This window comes from Felis catus, chromosome C1, assembly GCF_018350175.1.
Source record: "Felis catus isolate Fca126 chromosome C1, F.catus_Fca126_mat1.0, whole genome shotgun sequence".
NCBI lineage: Eukaryota > Metazoa > Chordata > Mammalia > Carnivora > Felidae > Felis > Felis catus.
In genome coordinates this window covers 220,773,263-220,797,619 of record NC_058375.1, presented here as the reverse complement: position 1 = coordinate 220,797,619, position 24,357 = coordinate 220,773,263, and the positions used below count along the sequence as shown (strand labels likewise).

The window sequence follows — 24,357 nt, the reverse complement described above, 5'->3', positions numbered from 1 at the left end:
AATATTACTGTGCTGTCAGCCCCCCCCCCCTTGATACACCTAACAATGTCAGAACTTGCAAAGACATCCCCTTGAGAGAGAAGGTGGACGCAAAACCTGCGGTTCTGCCACAGGTGAAGCCAGTGTGGGAGGCTGCGGGGGGTGGGGGGGCACGTCAGAGCAGAGGCTGCCTGGGACGGTGCTGACCCCGGGGCCAGGGGAGACCGTCCACGTCTCCTGGGGGCTTGCTGCACGATGCACACAACCGTCACAACTCGCTGAACCGTGCACGGGCTCCCTGAGTGTAACTCACACTTCAGTGAAAGAAGGGGGAACCGGCGACCGAGCGGAAGAGATGGGACAGAGCCTGAGACACTGAGGGAGGCCGAGCCGAGTCCCAGGGGAGGCAGGGGACATGCGGTCTGAATGCCGCCGGGGCACAAGGCTGCCAGCGCAGGGCTCCACCCGGGACAACGCGCTGGGACTAGAATTAAGCAACCCCGCTCAGTGGCGCTCCCCGGAGCCCGTGCTGGGCCAGAGCCTGGCGTCCGCAGAAGGTCCGAGAATGCCGCGTCGGTGAACGAGCCCACGGCAGGTGGGGACGTGGTCCGGGAGGAGAGAAACGGCACAAAGAGGGAAGCCGTGAAGCCCTTGACCCCCAAGCGTGTGGAAACCAGGGGCCAGGGGCAGGCCCTATGTAAGCGTCCTCTGCAGCTCCCCTCCCCCCATCCCCCGTCTCTACCCTCTACCAACCCCCCCCCCACTTCCGCCACCGCTGCCACCACCTCCGGGGAGCCCTCTTCGACGCCGGCTTTGAGTCTAGCCAAGGCTGTTAGCTTTGCAGCCGGAAGTCCCTGGTGCCCCGAGCCCGCCGGACTTCTGAAGGTGCCCCGTGACCCTCCACACCCCAGAGGGGCAGGGGCAGCCCCGCGGACGCCTCACCTGGCCCACCTGCTCCTGCAGCCGGGCCCTCTGGCGCTCGAAGGCGGCCTCCCGCCCCTGCAGCCGCTCCTCCAGGCGCCCGCAGGCCTGCTGCGCCGGCCCCAGCTGCTGCTCCGCCCGCGCCAGCCGCTCCAGGGCACCCGCCCGCTCCTGCTCCAGAGCCTTCTGCCGCTCCCGCAGCCGCTCCCGCTCCTGCTCCAGCTGCCGCGGGTGGGGACAGGGAGGGGTCCGCGTCCAGGCCCGTGCGCCGCGCGCCACGCGCACCCTCAGTCCCGCGGGCCTGGCAGGCACCCCTGTGCCCCTGGGCCTCTCCCCCACACCCGCTCTCCGCGCGGGAATGGAGGAGTGGAGACGCGGGGTCGCTCAGCCACACGGCCAGCCCGGGCCCCTCGCCTCACCTGCAGGACCTGGTGGCCCAGGGCGCCTTTGTCCCGAGCCAGCCCCTCCGTCAGGGCGGCCATCTTGGCCAGGGAGTCCCTTTGCTCCACACCCTCCGACTTCAGCCGGGTCACCAGCAGCTCCAGGTCAGTGTTGCTGGACTCGGCCTGGGGCGGGGGGGGGGGGGGGGGGGGGAGGGCGGCTGTCACCCTGACACGTCAGAGCTGTCGGTGCTGGGAAGGGAGCGAGCCCCGCGTTGTGGAGGGAGGCCTGCGAGCCGAAGCTCTGGGTGGGGCAGGGTGGGGGGGCCTCTGAGACACACGATGGGCCCCTGGGTAGTCAGGCTGCATCCAGGAGAGGTGGCAGGGTGACCAAGGGAGAGGGCACAGAGAGGCGGGTGTGGCTAGGGGTCAGGGAGGGTAGGCCGGTGCCCACTGCCTGGAGGCCCAGGAGCCCCCCCTTCCCCCAGGTGGCTTTGGGAACTCTGGGGATGGACTGAGGCCGCAGGAGCGGGAGGAGACAAGTGAGTGGGGGGAGGGGGGCCCCAGCAGATGGTGGCAGAGGGCCAGGCATGGAAGTGTACCCGGGCCAGGGCTCTGTGCAGACCCTCCCTCTCGCTCTCCAGAACGTCCCTCTGCAGCCGGGCCGAGTTCAGCGCCTCCTGGGCGGACACCAGCTCCTTCTTGAGCCCTGAGACCTTCTCCTCCAGCTGCTCCAGACGCCCTTGACTGAGGTCCGGAAACCAGAGGGCAGAGAGTGTGAGGTCACTTCAGGGCAAGATGGAGGGGGCGCAATGGGCGGGGTGATGACCTGCAGCTCCCTCGCAGCCCAGGAGCCCCTGCAGGGCCAGGGGGTTCGTGGGTCCTGCTTCAGGGCTGGGGGTGCGGTGGTGTTCTTGGTCCGTACCCTGACACCCAGGGTGAGGAGTGTGTGTGCGTGTGCACGCACGGCTCATGGCACCCATCTCTGCTGGGCCCAGGATGGTAGATCTGCCCCCGAGGGGTGGGGAGTCGCCTGGGGCAGGACGTCGGGGCAGGTGTGTGGGTGTGGGGTGATGGCCCAGCCTGGAGGAGTCTGGAGAACACTTTGCCCCTGCCGCCCCATCAGGCACCCTCTCTCCTGTAGATGAGCCTGGGAAAGGGGTGGCCCTGTTGGTGGTGGGGGACACTGAGGCTGAGGGGCGTGATGCGCCCCCCCTCACCCGCCCCAGCCCACCTGGTCTCCAGCTCCCCGCGGCCCCGCCCACCTGGTCTCCAGCTCTCCGCGGCCCCGCCCACCTGGACCCCAGCTCCCCGCGGCCCCGCCCACTTGGTCTCCAGCTCCCCGCGGCCCCGCCCACCTGGTCCCCAGCTCCCCGCGGCCCCGCCCACCTGGTGTCCAGCTCTCCGCGGCCCCGCCCACCTGGTCTCCAGCTCCCCGCGGCCCCGCCCGCCTGGTCTCCAGCTCCCCGCGGCCCCGCCCACCTGGTCTCCAGCTCCCCGCGGCCCCGCCCACCTGGTCTCCAGCTCCCGGCGGCCCCTCTTGCCCTGCTGCACCAGCTCTTCCTTCTGTTCCGCCCACAGCAGGAGGCTCCTGTGCAGCTCCGTGTTCTCGGCTTCCAGCCTCTGCTTCTCTGCGTCTGCACAGGCCGCCTTCCCTCTCATCTCCTCCACCGCCGTTTCCAGAGCCCTTTTCTCTCTGGGAGCAGGGGAGGCAGAGGTTGGGGCAGCCCCAGGACATGGGTCCAGGGAAGGGGAGCCGAGGGACCCTCACTGGGCATAGTCAAGCCTTGGCCGGGTGCCAGGAGCACGGACAGGGCAAGGTGGGCACCTGACCCCGGGGGCCGCTCAGGGCAGCAGCCTGGGGAAGCGAGGTGGGGAGCGAGAGAGACCCAAGCGTCCCCAGCCCCAGCCAGCCTTCCATACTGGGGTGGCCCCTGGTGGGCCTGTCCCCTCCTGGAGGTTGTGCGGGCCCGAAAGCAATCAGGGGTCTTGCCGCCTGGTACGTCCTGTGCTCAGCCCTCAGCCACCACGGTCCAAGCTCAGCTAGTCCTTGCAGAACTCAGCTGGAAGGAAGGGTCCCCTCCTCTGCCTGGTATCTCCCCAAATTCCACATCGGCTTGTCCTGTTCACCTCGCCCTGACGGGGGCCCCAGGCCCTTGAGATCTAGCACCTGTGCAAAGCTGTGCTCGCTGGCTGACCCATCCCTGAGCCCTCTCCGCTGCCACCCATCATCCGGGAATCTGAATCTTAGTTGCTCCCCCTCGGGACCTCTCCCCTGAAGCTTCCATTTCCCGAGTGCCCCTTGGATCCGGCCCCTCCTCCTCCTCCCTACACAGGGGGCCCCACCCTGGCCTGCCCACCTGTCCCCGGATGCTGCAGCTTGGCCGCCAGCAGCCAGACCAGCCCTTCCAAGCCATGGGTTTAGAAGGCCGTGCCCCTGCTAAACGCCCCCAGGGCCCCACGGCCCTCTGCTCGTCAGAGTGATGGCCCACATCAACCTCACCCTGCTCTCGCGGTTTTGCGCTCCCACCTCTGCTCCCATCTGCCCCTGGGAAGGCGTCCACCCTCCAGGGAGCCCTCCACAGCCCCCTGTGGTGCCATGCCCCCACCAGGCCAGCTCCTCTGCTGGTCTTTCCCTGGGCGCCTCTGGAGGAGGGCTGGGGCTCTGTTTTCCTCAGACCTCCTGTCTCAGCACTGAGGGCAGTCAGGCCGCGCAGAGAAGGGGCCTCCCCGGGGAGGTCCCTTCCCCCATAAGGCCTGCCCACAGGCCACAAAGAGGGTCCCATCCCCAGGACAGAAACTGCGCCTGGCAAGGCCACCTCCCTTGGCCTGGCCTTGTCCCCGCACAAGGGCTCAGCCCTCCGGTCACCTTTGCAAGAGCTCGCTGGACTCCCTGCAGCGCTGTGCCTCGCGGCTCTGCGCCTCCAGCTCGCGCAGGAGGTCCTCGGGCTCCCGCACCTGCTCCTGCGCCCGCTCCTGTAGGAGCCTCCTTGCGGCCTGCAGCTCCCGCTGGGCCTCCGACAGCTGCTCCCGGAGCCTGGCTGCCACCGCCTGGGAGGACCCCAGCTGCAGGCGCAGCTCCTGCCCCGAGGAGGGGGTGCGGCGTGAGTCACTCTGGCCTGCGTAGGCCTTGACCACAGACTCCCCCAGAAAAGATGCGCTTAAGATGCGGACCCCCTCCCTGGGACTGTAGGGCTTGGGGGCAGGCCACGCGGAGACCCTTCCTCTCAAAGACCCCTGGCTCCCGTCTGGGGCACCCAGGTCCCCCTTCCTGTGGCCCCAGGGCGAGCCACCAGCAGGCCCTGTAATGGCACTTCCGGCCTGGGTTTCAAAGCTGCGCCTGGTGGAGACGAGGCCACTGCTTCGCCTCCGGGGCCCGTGTGGACTGAGGCCGCCCACCTGCTCCAGCAGCCGCCACCTCTCGATAGCCGCGTGCACAGCCTGCAGTGCGGGGTGCAGGGCGTCCAGGGCGTGGGCCCGCGTTGGGGACACCCCGCGGTGGGGGGACGCAGAGCTCCCGGGCCTCCGCACTTGGCCCTGTGCCTCCTGAGCTTCGGGACCGCCGCTGCACGCCCGCTCCGGGCACCCTGCGTCTTCCTGGGCCACCTTCAGGGTTCAGAGAGGAAGGGACGGAGGGGAGAGAGCTCAGGGCTGTGGCCACATGGGGACCTTCCAGATCACGACGTCAGGGCTCAGCTGGGACCATCGGGATCCTACGGTTCATGCTCTGCTTTACCGCGGGAAGGACCAAGATGGGCCAGCACCTCTGTGATGCTCTTCAAGACACGCTGTAGGGCTTCAACTTGGTCCTCCAGAGTGTCCGCTGCCCGCTGGCCTCCGCTGCGCCGGGACTCCTGCGGCCGGAGCAGACTCCTCAGCGGGGCCGGCAGGTGGACCCCCGCCCTGCACCTGCCTCTTCTCAGCCCCACGCACCAGTTTCTGGACATCCATTTTGAGGGAAGAGATGGTTCTCTCCTTCTTCGAGTTTTGTTCTGTGAGCTTCTCCACCAGCAGCGTCTGCTCAGAGAGTCTGGAGAAGAGTCGGGCGTTGGGGGGAGGGGTTGTCAGAGCAGAGAACAAAGCCCAGAGCATACGTGGGCCCCGAAGATGTCCAGGCGGTGTCCAGATCCCTCCTGTGCTGTGGCCGCCTCTGTCTGAGTGGGCCTTGGTCCCTTGTCCGATCAGACGCTTCTCTTCTGCTCTAGAGCCTTCGGTGGCCCCCACTGTCTCTGGAGCCAAGTGCAGAATGAGAGTTCAGCATTCAAGACCCTCACCCTGACCCTGGCTCTGCCCTCCAGCTTCATGGCCAGTGGCTTCCTGAGGCTTTGCCCCTGACCATAGGGGACAACAGATGCAAGCAGCCACTTCTGGGCCCTTGGCCCAGCGGCTTCCTCTGCCTGGATCACGTCCAGTGCTGTAAGTCTAACAGCAGGTGACGTTATTGTCCCTTCCTGCCCGGGAGCCACCTTCTTCTCAAAGACCTGGATCTCCCCTCTGTGGCCCCTGGGTCTCCCCGCTGTGGCCCCCGGCTGTCCTTTCCTGTGGCCCTGGGGTCTCCCTTCCTGTGGCCTGTGGCTCTCACTTCCTGTGGCCCTGGAGTCTCCCTGTGGCCCCTGGCTCTCCCTTCCTGTGGCCCCGGGGTCTCCCTTCCTGTGGCCCCGGGGTCTCCCTTCCTGTGGCCCCTGGCTCTCACTTCCTTGGCCCCGGGGTCTCCCTTCCTGTGGCCCCCTGGCTCTCATCTCCTGTGGCCCCTAGCTCTCACCTCCTGTGGCCCCTGGCTCTCACTTCCTGTGGCCCCGGGGTCTCCCTTCCTGTGGCCCGTGGCTCTCACTTCCTGTGGCCCCGGAGTCTCCCTTCCTGTGGCCCCTGGCTCTCACTGCCTTGGCCCCGGGGTCTCCCTTCCTGTGGCCCTGGGGTCTCCCTTCCTGTGGTCCTGGGGTGTTCCCCTCAGGCCCGGCAGAGCTGCCCCTGCAGGCTGAGCTGGGCCATCTGGCATCCCCGGGCCCTGCAACCATGCTCCTTTGGGGCTAGTTAGGGTTCGTTTCACTCAACTCACCCCCAGAGGGCGGGACAGCTTTCTTCCCCTCGGCCTGGCAGGTGTTTGTGGCCAAGGGAGCCCCAGACCCCTCGGTTCTGTGGAACTGTGCCCTGGGGCCGGTAGGTGAGGCCTCCCCAGGGAGCTGTCCCCCCATTTCCTGCTGAAGCTGCTCTCAAGAGATTTCTGAGCTGCAGACGTGGGTTCTGTGTCCAGAACCTTCTGTGCTTACTCACAGACTCCACCTCCCCCTGCCTCAGCTTCTTAAATGGTCTATCTCAAACAGGCGTCCCCCCTTTGCAGGAAGGTGCTCTTAGGCCTGAAAGTTTCCCTTCTGGGAACAGCAGAGACATGCCCGCTGCAGTGTTCACGGAAGCCCTCGGATGTCGGGAGCTGTACCTTGGCCTCGGGGGGGTGGGTTAGGGTCGCGTGAGCCCAGTGACCTGGGGACCGTCCCTGGGCTGCCAGCAGGGTGGGAGAAGCAGGATACTGGGTGCAGATCAGGAGGCAAAGCTGTGCACGGGCCACGGGCCTGAGTCTCAGAACCAGCAGCCGCCCTGGAGACAGGACAGGGCGGGGCGGCCCTTCCCCCGCCTCCGTCCACCCTCGGGCCCCCAGCACCCACCTGGCCTGGAGCGCCACCTTCTCTGCGTCCCAGCGGCCCTGCAGCTGCAGTGTCTCCCGCACCTGGTCCCGCAGCCGCTGCTCCAGGGCGCCCGCCGCACTGCTGGCCGCCAGCCGCAGCCTGGAGCCCAGGGCCAGGCAGGCCGTTTGCAGGCGCCCGGCTGTCCTGGCCATCTCCGCGCGCATGTCGGTGAGAGCCCTGGGAGGCCAGAGCAGCACCCCCTGCTGAGCCTCGGGACCGTCCGGGGGGAGGGCAGGATCCGGTCACATCGGCCCGCCCTCTCCCACGGCAGCCCCCTCCCCGGCCATCCTCAGGAGAAGCCCCCACCACCAGGTGTGCACTGTCCCCTCGTCACAGCCAGGGAGGGCGAGCAGGGGCTGGGCCAGGCCAGACCGGGCGGGCTGTCTGCCTCCATCAGGACGCCGGCCCTCTGACCCTCAGCCTCCCCCTGTGCGAACAGGGGTGCTGTCTTGTACCTCGAGGCTCCCAGGTCAGACCTGTGTGAGGTGCCGGAGGGATCCCAGGGCCCCTGAAGCTCCCCCCTCTGCGGCGGCCCCCCAGCTGGCCTGCCCCGCTGTCCTCTCTCCCCTGCACCCTTGTCCCTCTTGGTCTGTCCATTCTTGCTTCTCCCCCGCCACCCGCCCCTCCTGTCTGTTCACCGCACCTGTGGGGCCAGTGCGAGGTCCAGACAAGTCCGGACGCCCCATCTCCCCCACCGCCCGGTGGACCCTATGGCGTTACCTCTCCGCGGTTGTGCGCAGCTCGACCAGCTGTACGCGGAGTGCGGTGACCTGTCTCCACAGGAGGAGGAAGTCCTGGGACCCCCCCGAGCGTGGGCGCCGGATCTGCGAGCAAGAGGCCTGAGTCTGCTCAGGCGTGCGAGGCGAGTGCAGCCTGCAACCCCACCGGCCTCTCCACACCGCCTCTCCCGGATCCTCTGTGGGGAGCACACCCATATCACCCGTGGCTCTGCAGCCCCTTTTCCCAGGGGCTCGTCTTCCCAAAAGGTGCAGATCCCCTGCTCCAGGGGGCAGTGCTCACTCCCCCACCTCGCGGACCTGGGGAGGGGGCCGCATCCAGCTCCTGCCCCGACCTGGGACTCACCCAGCCTGGTCTCCCCGCCGGGGTGGGAGGTACTTGGCGACCCTCAGCAGCCACCCCACTCCCAGCATGAGGGGGGGGGGGCGGGGAGGCCAGGTTTCCCCCCTTCCTCCAGCACCAGGACAGCAGCTTCACTCTAGGGGGGCCCCAACACGTCCAGGGACACAGAAGCCTCTACCGCTCAGAGCGCATGGCGACGCAGTGGGGAAGCCGCCCGCTAGGACGGGGCAGAGTGAATGGGGAGTAATGGCGGAGCAGGAGGCTACAGCAGGACTGTGGGGCGGCGGGGGAAGAGGGGAGAGTGGAGGCGGGAACGGGACAGAGCCATGTGTGGCCAGTGGCACCAGCCTTTCAGAGAACTGAGCCGAAGCCCCGGCGTCCCGAGTCTCCATGCCACCTTCCCTGTCCCTGGTCCCTGGGCTGCGTCCTGAGTGCTGACTTCCGGGACCCCCAGAGGGCTCACCGCATGCCCAGTGCTTTCCCACACTCCTCCGTCCCCTGCCTGTCACAGCGCAGCCTGGCTGCTTCCTGACACAGAGTGACCTCACCTTTCCCAGCTCTCAAGACCCACACACTCCCCAACCTTCACAGAGCCTCTGCTGCAACCCCTGTCCTGACCCCACATCTGAGGTCCGCCCCCCCACCCAAGCCCTGTATGCCTTCTGTAGGGAAAGCCCCTTGGTGCCCGGGGCCGGGGTCCTCTGTGCACTCGCGCTGCACCTCCCAAACCCCATTGGGATCAGCAAAGAGCAGGGATCAGACATGCCTTGCAGTACCGGATGCCTGGACGGGCCTGTCCGATAACAGCGATTAGCTACATCAGATTCCAGGCTTCACAGCTCCCTGAGTGCAGGCTGGGCTGGCCCACGTGGTAGGGAGCACTCGGGCAGGGACCCCTGACCCACACGCTAAGGAGCACCGAGGCCAGAAACCGGCGAGGTCAGGAACTTGAGAGGAACATCGGCAGCCAGCCTCTTGCCAAACTGAGCAGCTTGAACGTGCCTCCTTGACCACAGGGGCTCGGGATGCAGAGGAAAGCGTGGGGCCCATCCAGGGGTGGAGTCTGCCCACACTCGTGAGTGAGATCTCTCTGGAGGGTGTGCCGGAGCTGACTGAGCAGGACACACAGGTGCACACGTCCGCACTCACACGTGCTCACAGCCCTGCCCACAGGGCACTGTGAGAAGGCACAGGGGACACAGAATGCTTGCGTCCCCTGAAATCCTATGTGGAAACCTAATCCCCGGTGGGACTGTATTTGGAGGTGGGGCTTTCAGGCTCCACCCTCATGATGGAGTTAGTGCCCTTATAAAAGGGCCCCAGAGCGCTCCCTCGCCCCCTCCACCGAGTGTGGTTACGGGGAGAAGGTGCTATCTCCGACCCGGGGAGCATCACACACTGAACGGTCTCCCACCTTGATCGCGGCCTTCCTGCTTCCAGAACCGTGAGAGATAAACGTTAGCGTAACATAGCACCCCTGTCCAACCCCCGGTCTGTGGTGTTCTGTGACGGCAGCCTGAATGGTAAGACAGGAAGGAGAAAAATCCCCCCTCTGGATTTGGAACCACACATCAGCCTTTATGCCACCTGAATTCACATAACCTGGGCGGTTTAAAAAAAACTCAGGTTGAAAATCTGCTTCAATTCTAACAGGTCCAAAGACTGTTAGAGCCCCGGGTACTTGTCAGAAGTGAACGGAAATCCTTTCTGGAAGATGCCGCATCCACTCTAGGTTTTGAAGAACTTTTCACAAAGTTGCGAGAAAAATAAGCAGCTTTTGGTTTAAGAAATTTTTTTTTAAATCACTAAAGACACAAGGAAACAGCACTAACCTTAAGGAACTTGGACGTCAGAACATCAGGCACAGCTCGGAACATAACTGTCTAATTTGCATCAGCAAGTAAACCGGGAGCTTGACCATGAGTTAAGTGTAAGGTATTTGGAAGGGAATCAACTAGAATCCTTAAAGATGAAAAACGGTATTTGGGATTTAAGCGAAGCAGGCAGGTTCAACAGAAATCGGACGCCGAAGACAAAATTACTGACCAAGTAGGTACATCTGAAGAAACATCTAGAATGTCAGCCAGGGTGACACAAGGAAAGCAGACGAAGGTTCAGATGGCTGCGGGCGGAGCCACCAAGTCGGGGAGGAGAGAGCGTGAGCACAGGCAGGGCTCAGAGGGGGAAGCGCTACTTTCCAAAAATAACAGAAGACACAGAACCCTGGTGAATCCGAGGCAGGATAAACAAAAAGCAAGCTGCACATAGACACACGCTAGTAAAAACTGCAGAACAGCAAAGTCAGAGCGGGATCTTCCAGCAGCCAGGGGAGAGGACAGATCGCCTGTGCGAGGAGTCCAACCGAGTCACAGGCGCCTGGAGCTGAGCGCTGGGCGGCGGCGACAGAGACAAAGGGTCTTTAAAGCACTGGGAGAAAACACCCGCGGACCAGCGGACGTCCTTTCAAGGACGAGGAGGAGGGGGAGATAAAGACCCTCGACAAACCCAACTTGAGACCCGGCATCCAGGGGCCTTGTTTCCACTCAGGGGTCACAAGCCCGCAGTGAGAAGAGGAGGGGCTGCCTCGAACACGCCCCCTGAATCACGGGGGCGGGGGGGGGGGTCCTGCCATCAGCTCCTCCTCTGTGATGGGACGATGGACACGGCCCTCTGAGTGGCACACACCCTCGGTTACGCCTGGGGCGGCCTGCCTGGCGCCCTCCCCTTCCGTGCGGCAGGGGGCACCCCCGGCCTCTGATGGCAACAGCAGCCACAGAGGGCTGGGCACAGGGGCCCCCCACCTGCTCCCTGGTGGGAGGTTCAGTGACCGGGGGACTTGCGGAGGGATGTCTCTGCAGGCTCGGCCTGAGGCCCAGGCCCACAGGGCCCATCTCGGCCTCCTTTCCCTGGAGGAGGCCGTTTTCCAGGCAGCGTCTGGGAGGAGTCCTGCCCGTGGTGCCTGCGGAGGACAGGCGGAAGGCCGTGGGGACACCTGCGCCCCTTCAGGGATGGCTGCAGCTACAGAGGCCTGCCTTGCCCCCGGCCATGCCCCTTTCCAGGGCCCGGGTCCGGTGACACATCAGCGCATGAAGGCCTCTTTTCACTCGGTGCTCACCAGCCTATTGTGGGGAGACCTGGGGGAGGGGCATCATCTGTGTCAGGCATCTGCCCGGCTCCCGCCAGGGGTCTTGCCATTGGTGACCACCGGCTGAGGCCGTGCCTGGAGCACTGTGCCCTGAGCCCCCGGAAGGACTTAGGGATTCAGAAAACTGACAGGGGGCAAGGTCAAAGCAGGGGGCCCTGCTGGCCCTGGCCACGGGCTGGGAGCAATGGTGTGGCCCCCGCCCTTGCAGTCAGGACGCGGTAAGGAGTCGGGCCCACGGAGACCACCTCTCTCAAAAACGGGGCGGGACGTGGCCCTGTGACCTTGTTCTACTTTCCAAGTCTGTTCTTGGGGTCCTGCTCGACTGTTCTCAAGGAAGGGTCTCCTTACCCTAGCGTCCCCCACAAAGTAGACTGCAGGGGCCCAGCCGAAGGCCGAACATGGTGCGGCAGGAGGTCAGCGGCCTTGCCCCCGGGGGGGGGGAGGGGAACCGCAGTGGGAGCCAATTCACCCTGTCCTGGTCCCCACTGCCTGCCCCCTACCGCCAGCCAAAGCACCCGATCAGGTGTCCCCTGCCGACGGGCAGGAGCGGGCAAAGCACCTGTGTCTCTGCCCGGCGCCGTGCCTCCGTCAGCTCCAGCTGGCCCCGAAGATGGAGTACGCCGTCCGTCGTCCTGGCCAGCTCCTCGGCCAGCCTGTCGTTGGCCTTCTTCATGTGCCCCAGCTGTTCCCGCAGAAGGGTGTTCACCTGGGAGAGCCCCGTGCTCCTGGACGGGCAGACACCACAGCAGCTCGGCCACGGCCCGGGGCTTCTAGAAAGGCTCCCTGAGACCCAGCCGACCCGGCTCAGGCCCGAAGGCCGCAACCGCTCCCAAGCAGCACTGGCCACCTGCAGCGAGTCCCCGATGGCTCCCCCAACTGGGGCCAATTTCTGAGTGCCACCCTGGCCCCCTCCTCCTTCTCTGGGATGCCTGCTCTCCCTCCCCCGCAACACGGACTCTCCTGGCCACGTCCACAACCGTACCACCTCGGCCGTCTCCGTCCCTCGTGCCGAGGGGAGCCCTCAGACAGACTGCTCAGAGGGGCGGCGCTGGGAGTTGAGGGACGGGCCTGGGGGGAAGGGGCAGGGCAATGCAGAGGGGGAGTCAGGCACGCCCCCCCATCCCCTGAAGGCGGCAGCCCCCCTGTTACCGTGGAGGCCTTTCTCCACCGAAAGCAGCCGAGCTGGGTGGAGCCAGGATCCCAGAGCCAGCCCTCCCCGCCAGGCTTCGGGGCCACAGAAAAGACCTTCTCTGTTCCTCTTTGCAACTCAGGCATCACCCTCCTCCTGGGTTATTACCTCCCACCTCCGCCCCCGCCGCTGTTTTTGGAAAACTGGTTTTCCAAATGCTTCCCAGCACTTTCCTTCTTTTTTCCAGAGTCCCCGAGGACAAAGCAAGTAACGGGAAGTAGTCCACACATGTCCTAACCTCCCCCAGGTCTGGAGACGCAGCCGTGCTCAGGGGCTCAGCCCCGCTGGCTGCCCTCCCTGCAGTGTGGAGACATGTTCTCCCTTTCCAGGGATGGTGTCCTGGAGCCTGGGGGCTCGGGGGCCACCTCTGGAGGGCTGAGGTTACCCCTGGGGGCGCCGGGCCATGACCCATGCTTGCCAACAATGAACGGAAGAGCCCCTGACCATGACGTCAGAGTGGCTTGGCACCTAAGGGGCCTGGGAGTCAGGGCCAGAGTGTGAAGAAGGGTGGGGTTGAGGGCAGCACCCCAGGGACCCCAGGACTGGCTGTGCCAACCACGGGCCACAGTCAGCTCAGGGGACCCGTCAGCAGTACTGGCCAGAGTGGCAGCCTCGGCAGGCGGCGGGGCCGAGAGGAGGCAGACGTGGGGGAGCAGGGCCGGGGGACCCTCAGACCCGGGGGGCCACGGCAGGCTGGTCCTCTGCCCACCCTGCCCTGTCCACCCAAGCCTGTGGCCAACTCCCACGGGCAAATTTGACCTGGAGTCACTCTGGGAAGAGACTGGCCAACAGCCCCAAGGCACAGCGGGGTCTGCCGCCTCTGGGGTGATGGCCGAGTTCCCTGTGGCCCCGACTGCCGCATCCACCCAGCTCACCTCTGCTCAGCGGCCTCCAAACGGCCCAGGGCCTCCTCCAGGTCCGCGCTATGCTCCAGCTCCGACCTCCGCAGCCGAGCCTCGGTAGTTTCTAGACGGGCCTGTAGCTGGAGGGTGATCGTGACCCACCTCGCCAGCAGGCAGGGCGGCTGTGGCACCGAACCCTCCCACAGGTGGCAGAGAGGGCTCCCCTCAGGCCCCAGCGGGGTTGGGGTCCAGGTACGGCTGGGTCTGCTGAAGCTCAGGCCCCCCCACCCCCACAGTGGGTCCCACGGGCAGGCGTTCACACCCTGACCACGTGCCCAGGGCCCGTGGCTGGCTGAGGAGGGGGCCTCGGGGCCCGGTTCATAAAGGGCAGGCGGCATGGCTGAATTGCAGAGCAGGCCTGGGGTCGCCCCCCTAAGAGAGAGTGCGTGTGGGGTCCCGCCCCTCCAGCCGTGCCCACCGCCTGTGCTGGAATGTGTTCCCAGTGCCTCCTCCGGCACGTGGCAGGGACCACGCCCACCCTGAGCGGCCTGGTGGGGAGGGGAGTCCTCTAAGCTGGACCAGGCCTGCCCAGAGTCTGCATCCTTCTTGGCTCCCTGCTGGAGCCTGAGCACACGGGGACCCTAGAGCTCCAAGGGGAACAGGAGGTGCTGGGGACTGCCCCTAGACGTGCTGACCCGGAGCACACTGGGGGTGTCCGGGGAGGGGCCGTCGGGTCGAGCAGGCAGGCTGGTGGGGGGCCGAGCTACGGGAAGGCCGGGAGAGCCTGGAGGCCACCAGTAGGACGAGGGAGGGCGGGCCGGAGAGCCCAGCGGAGCCAAGAGGCCGGGGCAGGGGCTGTGGGGATGCCAGCTGGGATGGAGATGCCCACCAAGCAGTCCCACCTCCCCCCTGACCCCCACCCCACCCCGCCATCTGCTTGGGGGTAACGCGGAGGAGGGCCTGGCCCCTGCTGGCGCCTGCCCAAGGGGAGGCTGAGATGCCCGCGGGAGCCTGACATGTCCGCCGAGCTGCGGGGTCTGGGAGTTCAGTTCTGACTCATGAGGCTTACTAATCTGTCCGCAGGATTTCTGGCTTCTATTCCCACCACTGGTTCCCAACATCTCCCCACCCTGTGCTAGGAAGGCCCCCCACCCCCACGACTGGGCCGAGGCCACAGACCGCCAGGGAGGGCAGGCGAGCTCACTGATGTACTCCTGGCCCCGACGGGGGGCGAGGGGGGCCCTCGTGGTCCTGCCCTGAGGGCCTCGCTAGGGGTGGGGGCAGCAGTGCGAGCAGGTGTTCAGTCCGGGGGCTGCGGATGCTGCCTATTTCTGGTAGCCCCGGGCATCCCGGAGGACACGAGGCCAGCCCGGGGCCCTTGGGCAGTTGGCACCGGTCACTGGTCGTGCTGGAGAAAGGGCGGGACCCTGGTTCAGGTCTCAGCTCCAACACTGGCAGCACGGCCCTGGGCAACTCTGGCCTGCTCTGAGCCTCAGTTTCCACATCTGGAAAGTGGGGTCATCTATCCCGCCGCGTAGGGCAAGGAGGACTCTGAAAACTGCAGGGGTGGGGGTCGAGCCAGACATGCCAGGGGCTCTGAGCACCCCACACGGAGCATCCCCAGCCCAGTCCTGCCTCAGAAGCCGCAGACCCCGGAAGGAGGGTCTGGCCTGGCAAGTTTCTTCACCTAGCCGCCACGGTTTCCCCATCCACACAACAGGGGGCCCTCCCCACCTCCACACCTTATAACCAAATGGTCTCTTGCTGTGGCCAAAGGCATTGTGGATGCCCAGGGGACCAAGGTGGAGGACCCAGGGGGTCACAGGTGTCCTCTGAGGTCTCTGCTGGCCTCGGCTGTCAGGAAAAGGTAGAGGTGGGGCGGGGGGCGAGCCAATTCTCTAGAAGCTCTGTCTGAGTGTTGGGGCCAATTCGTCAGCAGACCCCAAAGGTGAGGTGCCGGGGCTGAGGGCTCAGGACTGACCAGGCTGCCCCCACAAATCTCCCAGGTGGCCAGGGCACGAGTCAATGTCCTCAGCCGGGCTGTGAGATCTAGGGGGGACTTTCGGGGGCAGCGGGGCCTGGACGCCCCTCCTATTCTCGCCCTCCCGCCTCCAGCCTGGTTTCCCGTCAGCCGTTTGTGTCCACGGCCGACGAACTGTCCTTCTGTGTCCCGAGACTGTGTCCCACCAGTCTGGCCGCCAGTCCCAACAGGTGACCGCCTCACCACAGGCCAGTCTGCCACCTCCGTCTGCCACGCACTTACCCGCGCACTGACCGCGTGGTACCTGCCGGCCAGTTCGTCCTGCTCTGCGTCTGCCTGGGCCAGCAGCTCCCCCAGCCTGGACAGCTCCTCCTGCAGACGCTCGTTCTCCTCCTGCACCCCTGCTGACACGGCCGGCGGCTGCTGCAGCCCTGCGCAGGTGCGGCCCCAGGGTCAGCCAGGGGGGCCGGACCGGGGCCCCCCACCTGCTCAGCCATGGCGCACTGTCTCCACGGTGGGGCTGTGAGCCGGCCACTGGGCTCTCACTGCTGGCCTGCCCCCATCTTCCAGCAGGGGTCCCAGTTCTGACCCGGGAGACCCCGGTGTGGGGGACGTGGACTTCATGCTCGAGGCCTCCCTCCCTCTCCTGTTGGTGGGCGTGCTACTGACCTCCTACCTTTGACTCCAGTACAGCCCCAAACCAATTACAGCGAGGGTGTGGGCGAGGCCTGCACAGCGGGTCCCCCCACGCCCTGTGAAGCAGTGAGAACTGCTGATCTGGGGTAACCGGATCTCATCCGAGTAGGAAGTTGCTTTTCTAAGTGCACCGTGGAGTTCCCTTTTCCTTAACATATACCCGGTGAACCACTGGTTCCCTCGGGGGGCGGGACAGACCCTCGCTATGGCGAGGGGTCTTGGGACCCACACATGAGGGGGTCACAAGCACTAGCTAGGGCCGAGTGGCCTGGCCAGTTGGGCGGCCGTGACACGGGGACCCAGCCTGGAGCCAGTTCCTGCACAGCGCTGGCCCTAGGGGGCCCTCGGGCTGGGTGAGCAGAGGTCGGGGGCGGGGCTGCTCAGCACCTGCGCCTCCTGAGTGTCAGCCTTCAGGATTTTCACTCATCTAATGAAGAACAAATACGGACAAAGTCCAGACTGGCGGTCGCGAATGTGCCACCAACACAAATGTAGCACCGGACAGTCCTTGCGGGCTGGCCGTAAAACACACGGTGGGCGGGGACACACGACCCCCGTGGCTGACCCCGTGGGAGGGTGTGGCTCTGTGCCCCATCGCACTGCAAGATGATGACAGGCCGGGAGGGGCCAGCTGAGCGGGGGCTCGGTACACCGAGCCAGCCTCCAGCTCAGGGCTCTGTGGCTCCCCCGGTGCCCACCCCCACCCCCACCGTCACCCCTACCACCTCCCGTCACCTTGGTGTGGTTCGTCCCTCAGGCTGCCAGCTACGATCTCACGGATTCGGGCGGGCACAGGGGTGGGCAAAGCCGGCCAGCCTTCCCCACGCACGGTCAGTGCCCGGTCTTCTCTGCTGGCCATGGGACTCAAGACGGTGTCCTCCAGCCTCTGAAAAACAGCCGTCCAGAGAGACACCGGGGGCTGGCAGTTTCCTGGACAGCCGCCAAATAGCCCCACGCGCCCAGCGGAGTTAGTGGGGGCTACCGCAGAGCTCCCCCAGGGCGGCAGCAAAGTGCCCCGGAGAGGCCTGGGTGAGGCTGTCATCCAGAGCACACGCCCTGGTTTCTCTACCTGTAAGGTGGGAGGGCACCTGCCTGTCCTGGTAGTGCCCTGAGCACCGGTGACCAGGACAGCACCTGGCCTCGGTGGCCACTGTGCACTGCCCTCTGGCCCTGCTCCCCCTCTGTGAGGGCAGGGCTGGGTGTCCCCAGTGGGCCTCTGCAGGGCGCTGGCAGGCAGGCGCCCTTGCTCTGGCCCACGGGACACAACGACCCATCCAGCTGCCCATACAGTCTCCACCTGGGTTGCTGGGAGGACTGGTAAGGACCTGAGACCACCTGCCCGCCTCCCTTTAGGGCATGGCCAGCTGCCTGGGGCTTCACCCTGCCCACCGGAAAGGGCGCGGGTGGGCCCTGGGAGAGGGCAGGGTGGGCTGTGGGAGGGTAGTGAGGACGGCCTTCCCCCCTGGCCGGTCCAGAGCCACTGACTGCCGTGGGAGAGGTCTGAAGAGGCCTGGCAGTGGGCAGGAAATCCCAGGGTCCTGGATGCCCAGAGGCTGGTGTCGGGAGGTCTTGGGCTCTGAGCTGGCACACTGCCTCGGCCCTGGGGATTCGTTGCATCGTGAGGTGGGCAGAGCTGGGGGGGAGCCTGGGGGTGCCCTTCTTGCCATGTCTAATTGTGGCACCGCCCATGGGAAGGATGTTCAGGGGCCTGTGAAACAGCACTTCACTGTGGACTGAGAGGCCTTGATGTGACAAGGTCACCGGATGCTTCCCAGGAGTTCTGGAGACAGATGTCTGCCCCCCACGACTCTCCGGGGCTGCCAACCAGGTCCTCCTATCACTCCCTGCCCCATTCCCAGGCCTCTCGAACTCATCACCGTGTGCCCAGACTCATCCTTCCTCCAGCTTCCCAGGACCCCTGCTCCTGGCCCCATGACTCCCCAGCTCTCCCTCCCAGCCCGGGGTCCTGGTGAATGCCCACCAAGCAGCCTCCTTCCGCCTGTCCCCTCCCTCCTCTGAGCTCCCCCCAGCTCCCCCTGAAGACCTTCTGCAGGTTCAGACTTGTCTACCCGGCTCTGAACCTCAGGGCCCGGCTGGAGGGCTTCCTGGGTGCACCCCTGCCCTGCCCAGCCCGCTGCCCTGGTACATTCCCCCCCACAACCCCCACGTTGCTTCTTCCTGAGATCAGAGTCTGGTCTCTTCTGCACACACGACCTCAAATCCTCCCCAGACACGAGGCCTCTTCAATCAAGACCAGGTCGCCAAGAGTCCCCCCAAGACCCGGGCTCCGGAGTGACACCTGGTAAGTCCCCGCTCTGATCCCCAACAGCAGCCCAGTTGCTGGGCAGCCACCGAGCAAATGCCGGGGACTGACCTCCATGCCCTCTGGCTGGAGTGAGGGCCCCACTTCTGGTTCACCCGGGGCCCAGCCCTTCTTCAGGCTGGAGCCTTACTTCTCAGGGGTGCTTGAATCTGAGTCAGCTGGGGGGTCTTGGGGGAGGCCCCCTTACCCACCATTGCCCCCAGATGACCCCCTCCAGTATTGCTCTGGGTGGGAGGTGAGAAGCCCGCCTTGGGGGCAGGGGACGATGTGCCTGCTTCCCGTTCCGGGCCAAGCAAGGAAAGGGTGCCAAGACCATCAACGGCCCCTCCTGTCCTCCTGGGAGGAAAGGCGGCCGGCCGAAAGGGCTCAGCCGTTGTCTGCCCTGAAGCCTTTATTTGCACGCGGGGAAACTGAGGCTCAGCGGGGTAGCGAGACCCGCCCCCGGCCCCCCCCTCCCCCTCGGCTGCAGGGAGCATGAACTCCAGGAAGCTCTCCCTCCGAGGCCAGGAACGACTCTGCCCCTTCGCCCTCCCCCGCCCTCCCCCGCTCCCTCGGGCATCCGAGGCGCCACCCGCTAACGGGAAGGCAGCAGCGAGGCATAAACTTGACTCATTCCTAACATTCACAGAGGGTCACTTATTAGCCGAGACGTCCCGAGAGGCGCTGGGGGCGTAATGGGTTCCAGCTGTGGCCGGGTGCCGGCGATGGGCCGAGGCCCAGCTGGAGCGGAGGGGGCGCGGCGGGGGGCGCGTGGAGGGGAGGGGCCGTGGGGTGGGGGGGGGCAGCCCCGCCCCGCCCCGCCCCCGTGGAAACCTAGGGAGGGAAAGGGGCAGGCCCGGCAGGGGGAAGGGAAGGGGAGGAGGCAGGGAGGGGGCGGGCGCGGCAGGGGGAGGGGAAGGGGAGGGGGCGGGGCCGGGAGGAGAGGCCTGGTCTCCAGCCCGGGTGCTTCTCGGGGCCTCGGGACGCGCGGGCTGGACGCCGGCGCCCGCTGCCCGGTCCCGGCCGGCCTGAGTCTGGCCCGGAGAGGTCCTCCCTTCCCGCCGCAAGACCTTCCTGTCTGCAGCCCCTGGCCGCCACCTGCGGCCCTGCAGGTCCCCGCGGGTGGCCTCCTCTGCGGGGCCGGAGGGGCCCTCCTTCCTGGCCGGCCATTTGTGGCAGGGCCCTGGGGTGGGGGTGGGGGCGGACGTCCGCGTGTCCGGCCAGTGCACAGGGAGACTTCCAGAAGCCTGCCTCCCGCCCCGGGACTCTCAGCCCGTCAGAGGGCTGGACACTGGTTAACAGAAGACCTCAGACTCGTAGTTGAACCCAGCCGTGTCCTTTCCTCCTGCCCCCAGTGCCCTGCTCTGCTCAGCCTTGGCTAAGGGCCGCTGCAAGGTCACAGCCCCTGCGTGGCACCGCCCGTGGGAGCAGATCTCGGCCCTAAGGGGGGCAGTCACCGCTTCATCACTGTCACCCTCCCCGTTGTGGCTGTGTGGACGGGGGAACCGTGGGCTCACCTGTCTACCCCCACCCCTGGATCAGAGCAGGACTCCCCGTTAGGAGAATGGGTCCCTGTTCCCCCACAGCCGGTGCACCGCGTGACCCTGGGCGTCAACGGCCTCAGGTCCTCATCTGGGAAATGGGAGGGGGCATCCCAGAGCCCCGGGGGGCTACAGTTCTGTGAGGGTGGGGTGTGGAGTCTGTGGGTCAGGAGGAGGCTGGGGAGGGCAAAGGGTGTTGTAGGTCAGAAATGGAAATCACACAGCAATTTCATCACTTCCTCTTGCCGGTGACCAGCATCAGAAAGTCCCCGAGTGGCTCCCTCTGAACGTCCAGGCTGCTAGGGGGCATGGGCAGACAGACGGCCTGTCACCCAGGGGGAGACAAGGAAGGATTCGCAAGAGGAACCCGGCGTCTTCTAGATGGAAGAAGGTGAGGCTCCCCCAGACCCAAGTCAGGGAGACCCTCGGATGGACCAGGGTGGGTTCAACGAGCCCGGTGGCATCAGAAACGCGGATTAACGTCACCCTGGGAGAGACAGCGTCCGGTGGAAGCTCCCAACTCAACCGGGTCTCAGGCCGCAGCCTCCCGGGGCAGGAGCAGGCCGAGTGACCAGCTGGAGCCCAGGAGCCGGCCGGGCCCCTGTGCGCAGTGGACTGGCCGGCCCCGGGGGTCTGGCGGCCGAGCTCCCGCAGTGCCGCCGTGTGGCCGCCGGGGGCTCTGCAGGAGGCTGGGCTGCAGGGGAGGGGAAGGGTGCAGGGCCGGGCGCCCACCCGCGGAGAGGTAAGTGACAGCGGTGAGCCCGCACCAGTGAGGCGGGGCTGGGCGGTCACCCCTGAGGATTTCCCAGCAGACGTGGGTGCGCCCCTGACCGTGCCCTGAGAGGCCAGCGTCTCGCCTCCACCACGTGAGGAAGCTGGGGGCCCACTCAAGGTCATTCACGCTCAGGCCCTGAGCCCGTGGGTCCCAGCACCTTCCCAACGCCCGCGCGGCCCCAAGCCTCTCCGCACCGGGCACTCCCACAGGCCTTCCCGCATCCGTAGGTGGCGGGCGCTGGCCCTCGCCAGGAGCGGGCACAGCTTGAAGAACACGTCTGAGGACAGAGCCTGCAGCCAAGTCCAGCCACCGGACGTCTGCTTGCCATGTTTCCGTGGCTTGGCCTGCTGCGGGGGGAGCCCTGGCCAGGGCGCTGGCCTGCCAGGCTCCATTTCCGTAGGAAAAAGAGCTTCTCTGTGTCTGGGCTAACACCTGGCCCCTGACGTGCTGTGTCTTAGCCCCGCTCGGTTCAGATGTCTGTGCGTCTGAGCCCTCTAGGGCCCCGGGTGTCACCCCAGAGCAGGGGCATGCTTCCTATGGCTGGCACTTTGGTCCTCAACTCATAGTAAGTGGGAGATCCAGGCCAGGCATTGAACGAGGCATTTGGGAGTGAGGGGCAGGACCTATCATTCCTCTCCGTGCCCCCCCCCCGAGCCCCCAGTGCGATCAATGCTTCGCATCAACCAGACACAGGGCAGTACAGGAATGACTGAAAGCCCAGCCCCAGGTATGAATCACTAAGGACAAAATGACTCATATCAAAGAGCTCTGGGAAGGGCAAGGAGCCTGTTGGTGTTATGGTTCCTGTGCCCCCCGTGCCCACACCGACTTCTGGAGGAGGTGGCAGGTGAGCTGGACCTTGGGGAATAAGTAAGAGTCCAACAGCCAGAGGGAGCTCGGGTCAGGTGTCCTGGCGGAGGGAAGGGTGCAGGCAGAGGCAGTGGGGTGGCTTCTCAGAGTCTGTGAGGGGCTGGGGAACAAGGCAGGAGAGGAAGCCACAAAGGCCTTGAATGCCCCCTTGAGGGATGGGGAGCCACAGTCCCCCTGGCCCCTAGGGTGGCGGTGGGGAAAGCGGTGTTTCTGAATGAGGACCTGTGGCCCATCTGACTGGCCCGGCTGGCTGATCTGACCAGGACTGCTGTGGCCTTGGCTGTGTCAGGGCGAACGGATGGACGATCTGGAGATGGGCCGGTGCCGCTGTCCCTGGTCTGCTTGGGGACAGCACAGGGCTCGGCTCCTGGTTAGTGACTGGCCTTGCCACACCATGGTGCTCTGGAACCATCCCAGCTCCTGACCTGTGGGTGGGCCCTCTCAGGTTCTGGGGAGCCCCAGAGACCGTCTGTCTCACCGCATTATACAGATGAGGACACTGAGCCGGCACCAGAACTAGGACACCACACTGCCCTCCCTCTGCTCAGAGACTGTGGCCTGACTCCAACGCTGTGCCCACCTCGCTTCCTGGACCTCCCGACAGCACCTTCCCTCCACCGCGCCCCCTCCGCTCTTTGATGGGGGAGATTCTGCCACAAGTGTTTCCCGTGCCCCGGGGGGGTCTCGGGGCCCCACAAAGCCTGTGGGTGGAGAAACTATCTTCAACAAGTTAAAATCCAGGGGTGCGGAGTTTGCCCTTCCGGGAAGGACGCAGGGGTGACGCGAGCCAGCACTCCCTCTTTGTGGCAACTGGCCACAGTGGGGCATCAGTGGGTGAGGCAAGCAACCAGGGAGGTCAGGGAGGTGGGCTGAGGTTGGGGGGAGGTGAGAGCCCTGGGGGTGGGCTGTGGTCCTCCTGGGCTGGGGGCAGGGCTGTCTCAGGGGGAAGAGGAGCTGACAGAGTTCTTTGTGGCTTTGTGGGCTGGAGATCTGAGGAGCCTTGGACACAGGGCCTCTCCTGCTGTTCCCATATACACAGCGACAGTAGCATCCCGGCACGTCGGATATCTACAGGTAAACGTAATAACGAAACGTGTGCGAGACCTTTTCATCGAGAACTACACTGAGCAAAATTGGAAAAGAAAACTTAGGGGCGCCTGGGTGGCTCAGTCGGTTAAGCATCCGACTTCGGCTCAGGTCATGATCTTGTGGTTCATGAGTTCAAGCCCCGCGTCGGGCTCTGTGCTGACAGCTCGGAGCCTGGAGCCTGCTTGGGAATCTGTGACTCCCCCTCTCTCTCTGTCCCCTCCCCAGCTCATGCTCTGTCTCTGTCTCTCAAAAAATAAGTAAACGTTAAAAAAAATTAAAAGAAGAAAGAGAAAGAAAACTTAAACGAAGAGATGGGTGGTGTTCATTTACTGGAAGCCTCAAGATTGTAAAGAGGTCAGTTCTCCTCCAATTAATGTGTAGGTTCAGTGGAATCCCAGCCCAGTCCCAGCAGAGTTTTCATCGTGTAGAAACTGACACACTGATTCTAAACTCCACTTGGAAATGAAGACTCAGAAGTATGAAAGCAGCCGGGGAGAACGAAACTAGAGAGAGGGTATGTGCCCCCGGAACGAGGACACGTGACAAACCCACGGTGACTCTGACAGTGTGGTGCTGGAATAAGGACAAACTGACCGGTGGAAGAGGTCATGAACTCTGAAAGCGTGTCCATACATCCACGCACACGCACGGACACACGCACGGACACGCACCCACAGCTCGTTCGCGACGAAGGTGACGCAGGCTGTGCAGGGGGAGATGGTGGGCTTTTCAATAATGGGGGTGGGGGGGCCCCCGGGTGTTCACGTGGAAGGAAACGTGCACCGATCTCCAGCTCACACCGTACGCAAAGATCGGTTCCAAAGATCGATTGAAGGTTTCAGTCTGAAGGTATAAGAAAAAAGCTTTGAAAAGAAAGCCTAGAAGGACATCTTTGTGACTTTGGAGGAGGCAAAGTGTGTTTCTTAAACAGCACACAAGAAGCACTAACACGGAAGAGAAAATATTGGTAAATTGTGCTGTATCGAAATTATGATCTGCTCATTAGAAGATGCCATTACAAGAGTGAAAAGGAGATATTTGCGCTGAATGTATTCCAGAGAGACTCATTTTCGGATTACACAAGCAAATTCCCATCAACAATTAAAAGCGGGGCACCTGGGTGGCTCAGTCGGTTAAAAGTCCGGCTCTTCGTTTGGGCTCAGGTCACGATCCCGGGGTCGTGGGATCGAGCCCTACCTTGGGGTCCATGCTGAGTGTGCAGCCTGCTTAATATTCCCTCTCTCCCTCCCTCCGCCCCCCTCCCCCCTTCTCGTGCTCGCTCTTTCTCAATGATTAATAATAATGAAATTATTTTAATACTAATTATTTTAATGATAATTATCTCTTTAATAATTAAAAGGTTTTCTTAATAATAACTTAAGGAGAGGGTACCTCAACGGAAAAATGGGCAAGCTTTTAGAGCACACACCTCACAAAAGAAGCTATCGAGGGGGTCCCCAGATACACAGAGATGCACTTAGCTTCACTAGTTACCGGGTAAACGATGAGTAACGGCACAACGCGGTGGCGCTGTACCTTCACCGTAACAGCTAAACAGGAAAATGACAAGAGTGCCGGGCGTGGGCAAGGACGTGTGGCGACCAGCCCCTCCCACGTTCCACATTATAAATTGGTGCGACCTCTTTGGAGTCATTCGGCGGTCTCCACTGAGGCTGACCACGTGCAAACCCGTGACCTAGCATGTCCACGGATGGAAATGTATACACGGGGCCCCGAAGATACGTGCCAGAATGTTCGCGGCAGTGCCGCTCTTACTAGGCCAAAGTGGAAACTACTCAAACGGCCACTGAGAATAGAATGGAAGAAAAGCGCGGTCTACTCGCACCATGCGATCCTATGGAGCAGAAGAAGGAGCAAGCTATAAC

At 64.5% G+C, this 24,357-nt stretch overlaps 1 protein-coding gene and 1 long non-coding RNA gene across 2 annotated transcripts in view; one reads left to right on the top strand and one right to left on the bottom strand.

Moving 5' to 3' along the window:
- Positions 1-17,187, bottom strand: part of CROCC2 (ciliary rootlet coiled-coil, rootletin family member 2) — a 57,566-nt gene extending 40,379 nt beyond the window's left edge. The window contains 14 exon segments of the mRNA XM_045033712.1: positions 922-1,122; positions 1,320-1,466; positions 1,883-2,027; positions 2,794-2,976; positions 4,150-4,361; positions 4,680-4,886; positions 5,045-5,134; positions 5,214-5,310; positions 6,941-7,138; positions 7,682-7,976; positions 11,685-11,911; positions 13,251-13,357; positions 15,481-15,629; positions 16,630-17,187. Coding sequence (XP_044889647.1) covers positions 922-1,122; positions 1,320-1,466; positions 1,883-2,027; positions 2,794-2,976; positions 4,150-4,361; positions 4,680-4,886; positions 5,045-5,134; positions 5,214-5,310; positions 6,941-7,138; positions 7,682-7,976; positions 11,685-11,911; positions 13,251-13,357; positions 15,481-15,629; positions 16,630-16,936 — 2,565 coding nt within the window. The 5' untranslated portion in view covers positions 16,937-17,187.
- Positions 17,188-19,146: 1,959 nt separating this feature from the next.
- LOC123379334 lies at positions 19,147-20,969 on the top strand. Its single transcript, XR_006583688.1, has 2 exons — positions 19,147-19,820; positions 19,994-20,969. It is a non-coding gene; the product is annotated as an uncharacterized LOC123379334 (long non-coding RNA).
- Positions 20,970-24,357: the final 3,388 nt, after the last annotated feature.